Genomic DNA, 6,883 nt, shown 5'->3' with positions numbered 1-6,883 from the left:
GCTGAGCATAAGGAGGTTCAGAGGGACAGGGGGGCTCAGTGGGGTGAAGGGGCTCAGTGGGATGGAGGGGCTCATTGGACTGAAGGGGCTCAGTGGGGTGGGGGGGCTCAGAGGGATGTGGGGACTTAGTGGGATGGGGGGACTCAGTGGGATGGGGGGACTCAGTGGAGTGGGCAGGCTCATTGGGATGGGGGGGCTCAGCTGGTGGAGTCTGGTGGTCATACTGTGGGGATGCTGAAGCTGGATGGTACTGGGTGGGCAGCTGAGCCTCCGGGGGCCTGGCTGGGGGGCTGGAGGGGTAGAGGGGGGCCGGGGAGTGGGCTTTGGCCTGCATGGTGTAGAACTGCTGCAGGGGGAGGAGGTACAGGCAAGGAGAAACAACCGGCATGGTGTAGGCCTGGAAGAGAGGAGGCGTCAGCAGGGAGGACACTCAGAATTGACAAATCAGACTTTTTCAACGGGTCCTCAAACGCCTCACGCTGAAAAATCTGATTTGTTCCAACTTTTATTTTGAAAAACAAACGGTCTTTATTATTGTTTATTGCGTCAACAACTCGTGGATTTATGAACCATCTCTAAAGATCAGATTTATAAAGTTCCAGACAAAAACAAACTGAAGACGAGTGTTGAGGTTTTATTTTCTTACCTTCACACCCAGGTTGAAGAAAAACCTCAGGAGGTTCACGTCTGAAGAGAAAAACAAGATTCAGTAAAATATCTTGTGACGAGTTTTAATCCAGTGAATTAATAGAAACTTGTATAAATAATAAATCTTCAACACTTTAAATAAACTAAATTATTTAACATTGTTATTTTTTATCCTCTGAAGGTCGACTTCCAACAGAAACTTAAAAATATCGACATTTTAAATTTTTATTTCAAATTGACGTGGATGTTGTTCCGGGACAGAAACGTGTCCTCACCCTTCGGCAGGTCGTCTCCCGTCCTGCAGGTGGAGAACGGCGGGATCTGCAGGACCTCGCCTTTCTCCCCCTGCGGGAACCCGGGGTACAGGGGGTCCTGGAACCACTGGGACAGCTGGTGGAGGGGGAGGGGCTGAGGAAGGCCGGGGAACTGAGGAAGACTAGAGGGGGGAGGGGGCGGAGTCTCGGGCTTCTGTGTGGGCGGAGCCTCAGTTTGGACATTAGCTGGGACCTGGTAAGCATCAGGAGGTGGATCAGAGGACTGGACCTGGACAACATCAGACCGAGGCTGTGCTTGAGGCTCAAAGGGGACCTGAATGTGGGTCTGAGGGACCGAGGTCTTAGCCCTCAGGACCTCAGTCCAATTCAGAGGGGTCTGGTCTTGGTTCTCTAGTAAAGAACCTTGACTCTGGGTCTGGATCTCAGGTAGACTGGGCTGTGTTTGGTTCTCCTCATGAAACCCAGAAACCTGGTTCAGGTCTGGATCCACTCTGGGATGAATCTGAGACACTCGAGTCCCACTTTGGAAGGTCTGAGACTCCGGCAGAGTCCCTTCGGTCTTTGGTGCAACACCTGAAAACAAACAAACAAATAAACAAAAGAAGGATCAACAAAATCCTAAATTTATCAGAGTAAAAAAAAATTTTTTTTAAATTAAATCCTTTAAGTTTCAGGCTGAAGAGCCGAAACTGAGCCAGTTAACATAAAACAAGAAGCTAAAAGAAGCAAAACAGCAGCTAAAAAGAGCAGAGCAGTAGCCAAAAGGACTAGAGCAGTAGCTAAAATTATTAAAACAGTAGCTAAAATTATTAAAACAGTAGCTAAAATTATTAAAACAGTAGCTAAAATTATTAAAACAGTAGCTAAAATTAGTAAAACAGTAGCTAAAATTAGTAAAACAGTAGCTAAAATTAGTAAAACAGTAGCTAAAATTAGTAGAACAGTAGCTAAAATTAGTAGAACAGTAGCTAAAATTAGTAAAACAGTAGCTAAAATTAGTAGAACAGTAGATAAAATTAGTAAAACAGTAGCTAAAATTATTAAAACAGTAGCTAAAATTATTAAAACAGTAGCTAAAATAAGTAAAACAGTAGCTAAAATAATTAAAACAGTAGCTAAAATTATTAAGACAGTAGCTAAAATTATTAAAACAGTAGCTAAAATTAGTAAGACAGTAGCTAAAATTAGTAAAACAGTAGCTAAAATTAGTAAAACAGTAGCTAAAATTAGTAGAACAGTAGCTAAAATTAGTAGAACAGTAGCTAAAATTAGTAAAACAGTAGCTAAAATTAGTAGAACAGTAGATAAAATTAGTAAAACAGTAGCTAAAATTATTAAAACAGTAGCTAAAATTATTAAAACAGTAGCTAAAATAAGTAAAACAGTAGCTAAAATTAGTAGAACAGTAGATAAAATTAGTAAAACAGTAGCTAAAATTATTAAAACAGTAGCTAAAATTATTAAAACAGTAGCTAAAATAAGTAAAACAGTAGCTAAAATTAGTAAAACAGTAGATACAATTAGTAAAACAGTAGCTAAAATTAGTAGAATAGTAGATAAAATTAGTAAAACAGTAGCTAAAATTAGTAAAACAGTAGATAAAATTAGTAAAACAGTAGATAAAATTATTAAAACAGTAGATAAAATTATTAAAACAGTAGCTAAAATAAGTAAAACAGTAGCTAAAATTAGTAAAACAGTAGCTAAAATTAGTAAAACAGTAGCTAAAATTAGTAGAACAGTAGCTAAAATTAGTAGAACAGTAGATAAAATTAGTAGAACAGTAGATAAAATTTGTAGAACAGTAGCTAAAATTAGTAAAACTGTAGCTAAAATTAGTAAAACAGTAGCTAAAACTAGTAGAACAGTAGATTAAATTAGTAGAACAGTAGCTGAAAGGAGAAAACGGTAGCTAAAAGGAGAAAACGGTAGCTAAAGTAACTGAAGCAGATGTTAAAGAGAGCAATGTTTCTGAAAAACTGAATAATTGTTATTTTTAAATTTGATGGTAAAAGCTGAAAAGTCGTCTGTTTCAGGTTCAACTTGTTCTTAGTGTCGGCTGATTTCTTACTTGGAGCTGGAAGAGCTGGAGGAGGAACCACTGAGGAGGAGGGAGGACTGGGGGAGCGAGGCAGAGAGGAGGTGGGGCCGAAAGATCGCAGGTAGCCCTGAGCGGCTGCGGGACACGGAGCGATGGGGGCGATGAAGGTCGGCTGAGGAGCTGAAGATGAGGGAGGAGACGCAACAGCTTGGGGAGGAGGGGACAAAGACGAAGCGGGAGGAGCTGAAGCGGCGGGGAGAACTGGGGTGATGAAGGAGAAGACGCCAGCGGAGGACGGGACGGAGGGTTTAACAGTGGGAGGGGGAGAAGTTGGAGCAGCAGCCGAGGCGTAGGACTGCGTGGTGGCTTTAGTGGGTGGGGCAGCAGAGAAGGATGGGTGGCTGTGGGAGGAGCCTGAGGCTGCCGCTTCTGCAGAGCTCCGCCCAGCAGAGTAAGTGGGAGGTTTAAGAGCGGAGGGGGCGGAGCTGACAGGTGAAGTGGAGGACTTGAGTCTGTCTCCAGCAGGAGGCGACGACACGACGTCGTCGACTGGACTCTGGAAAAACAAAAAGTTCATTTTTTTATTTCAAATGATTTAAAAAATGAAACGAGTCGAATTCAGCAGAAATAAACAACTCAGACAAATCCTGTTATTCTGGACGCAAGGCTTTTATTTTTTTAACACATTTATTGTGAAGAAATGAACTGACTCCTTCAAAATGACGTCCGTTTCGTTAAAAAACATTCATCATCGTGTCCGGGGATAAAAAAATTAAAAAACATCTAAATTTCCCAATAAAGCTTTGATGTTTGTCCTAAACGGGCTGAAAATTGGGATTCTTCTTCTTTTATTTATTGATTCTTTTAAACAGAGACACGTTTAGATGACATGTAGGTGTGGGGACCCATCGGTCCACCAGCTTGGTTCTGGACAAACTGTGTTAGACACTAAGCTGACAAGAATGGAAGCGGTCCGGTCCGCCTGAGTGAAGATCATGTAAATACGTGCTGAAGCTGCTCAGACCGGATCAACCATGGACGTTAGGCCCATTCACACAAGAACATCAGAGTTTCTGACGCTGGTTGTGGAAAAGTTACATGTTTACACCATCAATTATTATTATTACCATAATTTCCAGACTTATGAGCACACCTGAATATAAGCCACGCCCACTAAATTTAACAAAAAGAATAAAAGTGATCCTCCACCGTCCTGAGCAGGAAGTCGGACAGCTTGTGTTGTCATTTTAAATGCACGATTCACAGTTCAAGAGGCTGCAAATACTGCCCCCCCTCCCTGGGGGGGAGGGGGAACCCTCCCCAGTGGACCAATGAAACTTGTTTTATTAGTCTCCACTGTGACCTGTTCAGTACTTTCTGGGTGTAACGAGGCTAAATGTTTTGGCAGCATGAAGCTCATTAGCTTAGCTGCAGCATTGTAAAAGCCGAAGGCTTATTGTCCGGTATTGTACGGTAATTTTTATTTAACCAGGCTAATCCCGGGCCGCGGCTATGGCGCAGGGGTTAAGCGCCCAAGTTCGAGGCTAGTCCTCATAGCGGCGGTCGCGGGTACGAGTCCTGGTCCCGACGAACTTTCCCCAATGTCTCCCCCTCTCCCTCACCCCGTTTCGCCCCCACCCTCTACAATAAAACTAGGCCACTAGAGCCTCAAAAATAGAAAAACAAACAAAAAACAGGCTAATCCCTCTGAGAGCTCTATCCAAGGGAGGCCATGGTCTGAAGGCACCCCAACGAGCACGTTTGGACTGTTTGACCCAGTAAAAACAAGAGAACATACAAACTCCACAAACTGAGGCTCAAACCCAGGACCTTCTCGCTGTAAAGCAGCAGTGCTAACGGCTCAGCTGTCATCCTACACAGCTGCGCCCGCTGACTCGGCTGTAGCTAGCTGGAGCTGTGACTTCAGCACTTCACCGACTCGTCGGTCAGGAACAAAGAAACAAAGTTTGTTTGGACCGAGGGAGAGGTTGGGCTGCACGTTGAAGAGTGATCAGGACAAACAGCACTCTGCTATCCATCGTCGCGGTCGCTTATGAGGAAAACTACCGAGTGCAGTGTCCGTCTGGTGCCTGCAGTTCCCCTGAAACGACGGAGGTTTACAAAGACCTCCACTCTGAATCTGGGATTAAAACCGTTTGTCGGACCGACTAGCAGAGAGTCTAAACGGATCAGAAATTAGTTTCACTTAAAAACGACGTGGAGCCTCAGAGCCAGTTTCACCGTTCAGTTCTTTTTTAAAAGTGATGTTTTTAGAGCTTCACGAGCAGGAAACCAAACGAGACCTGCGAAACTCTAAAATCCTCCTGAAAACATTTTGGACGGCTCCACCAGGAGATAAACTTGGTCCAGAAGTTCCTGATGGGTGATCAAACCCTGGCGCCACCAGCACCTGGGTCCTGTTCACTGAACTGACCGTCTTGTTCCTCTGAGGCCGCCTCCTTTCGCCGGCCTTCCTCCTTGCTCCATCAGCCGGCGCCGCTGCCTGAGCCTGAGGGAGGAAAAGATCAGAACTCGATCAAAACGACACAGAAACGTCTGCGGAGCTCCTCTGAGATCTTTAGACTCGGTGGAAACTGAACCGACGAGTCTGTTTCTTTAAAACAGCGTGTGAAAATTAGAAAAAAACATTTCTGCTCACTCCCAGGGCGGGGAAGCTGTGCTCGTCTCGGAGCTGGATCTCCAGCAGCGCCATGTTCCTCTCGTTGTCCTCTTCTTTGGCCAAACTTTGCTGCTGGTTGGTCGGAGCCAGGGGCGGCTCCCCGGAGCCCACAGACCTCCTGCAGGAGGACGAGGCTCATTAGAAAAAACGTTAAAAAACCCAGAACAAGAACACCGTCCTCAGCCGGGGCTGAAATCAACCAGTCCCCACCCAGAAGGCTGCTGGACCTTCTCATTCAGAACCACTACAGCATGGTCGGTTCTGGATCACGTGATCCATTTAGCTGGTTGAGGTGTCGTCAACGCACTCACCTGCTGGTTTTCCCCCCTCCCTGCTCCTCTACGGTGGCCTGCGGGGGCCACGAGTGCTGCTTCTGCATGCGCCCGCCGGAGCCTGCAGCTGTTGCCGGGGGAACGGAGGAGGAGGATGACGATGAAGATGGGGTGGACTTCCCTCGCCCCCGTCCTTTACCGCGGTCCTCCCAGACTGAAAGAGGCAGAACTTGATCAGAACCAGAGGATGACCCGATCCAGAACAAAAGGTTCAGTTGGAACAACGTGAGGGAGAAGAACCACCGCTCTTCAAGATGTTCCGTCAGTTTTATTTCTAAACAGGAATGTAATAAATAACAACGAAGAACGCTCCTGAAATAAAATATTTTTAATATTTAATTCAAGCCAGTTTATTTATATAGAACCAAATCACAACGAAGCTGTCTCAGGGAACTTTACAGGAACATTCACATTCATAGAAAAGTCAATTAGTAAAGTTCTCTATCCAAGGAAGACTTGAGTCTTCACTTCGTCTCAGTCTCATCCTGAGCAAGCACAAAGGAGACAGTGGAAAGAAAAAACTCCCTTTAACAGGAAGAAACAATCCTGCTCTGTCGAGTGTCACACCGTCACATTAAAATAAGAATATCCGGGAATTAAAGCAAAGAAAACTCTTTTGACAGAAACTTTGTACTAACACGCGAGTTCAACAAAGCGAATCCATCACACCGGATCGGTCGAGGCCCGGATTAACAACGACCTCCACTGGTGCTGACAAACAGGGTGCTGGAGGAAACTGTGCTACGGTTAGTCGAAGACCACGAGGAGGGAAACGTGTCAGGAGACAGAGGGAGAAGAGGAAAGTCAAGAATGTAGGACTGAGGGATGCAGCTCTAAAAATGTGGGGACAATGACAGGCAAAGGTAGAGAGCTGGCTGACATGATGCTGAGAAGGAAGGTAGAGAGC

At 45.1% G+C, this 6,883-nt stretch overlaps 1 protein-coding gene across 1 annotated transcript in view; it reads right to left on the bottom strand.

The window, feature by feature from the left end:
• Nucleotides 1-6,883, bottom strand: part of otud4 (OTU deubiquitinase 4) — a gene marked incomplete in the record, with an annotated part of 25,895 nt that overhangs the window by 2,110 nt on the left and 16,902 nt on the right. The window contains 8 exon segments of the mRNA XM_037682031.1: nucleotides 49-397; nucleotides 647-687; nucleotides 924-1,496; nucleotides 2,811-2,815; nucleotides 2,967-3,520; nucleotides 5,399-5,473; nucleotides 5,624-5,762; nucleotides 5,956-6,130. Of these exon segments, the coding sequence (XP_037537959.1) occupies nucleotides 49-397; nucleotides 647-687; nucleotides 924-1,496; nucleotides 2,811-2,815; nucleotides 2,967-3,520; nucleotides 5,399-5,473; nucleotides 5,624-5,762; nucleotides 5,956-6,130 (1,911 nt within the window).

Source organism: Nematolebias whitei, chromosome 1, assembly GCF_014905685.2.
Source record: "Nematolebias whitei isolate Nwh7 chromosome 1, NemWhi1, whole genome shotgun sequence".
Taxonomy (NCBI): Eukaryota; Metazoa; Chordata; class Actinopteri; order Cyprinodontiformes; family Rivulidae; genus Nematolebias; species Nematolebias whitei.
The sequence above is the reverse complement of the archived record's forward strand: the minus strand, read 5'-3'. Positions and strand labels throughout refer to the sequence as shown.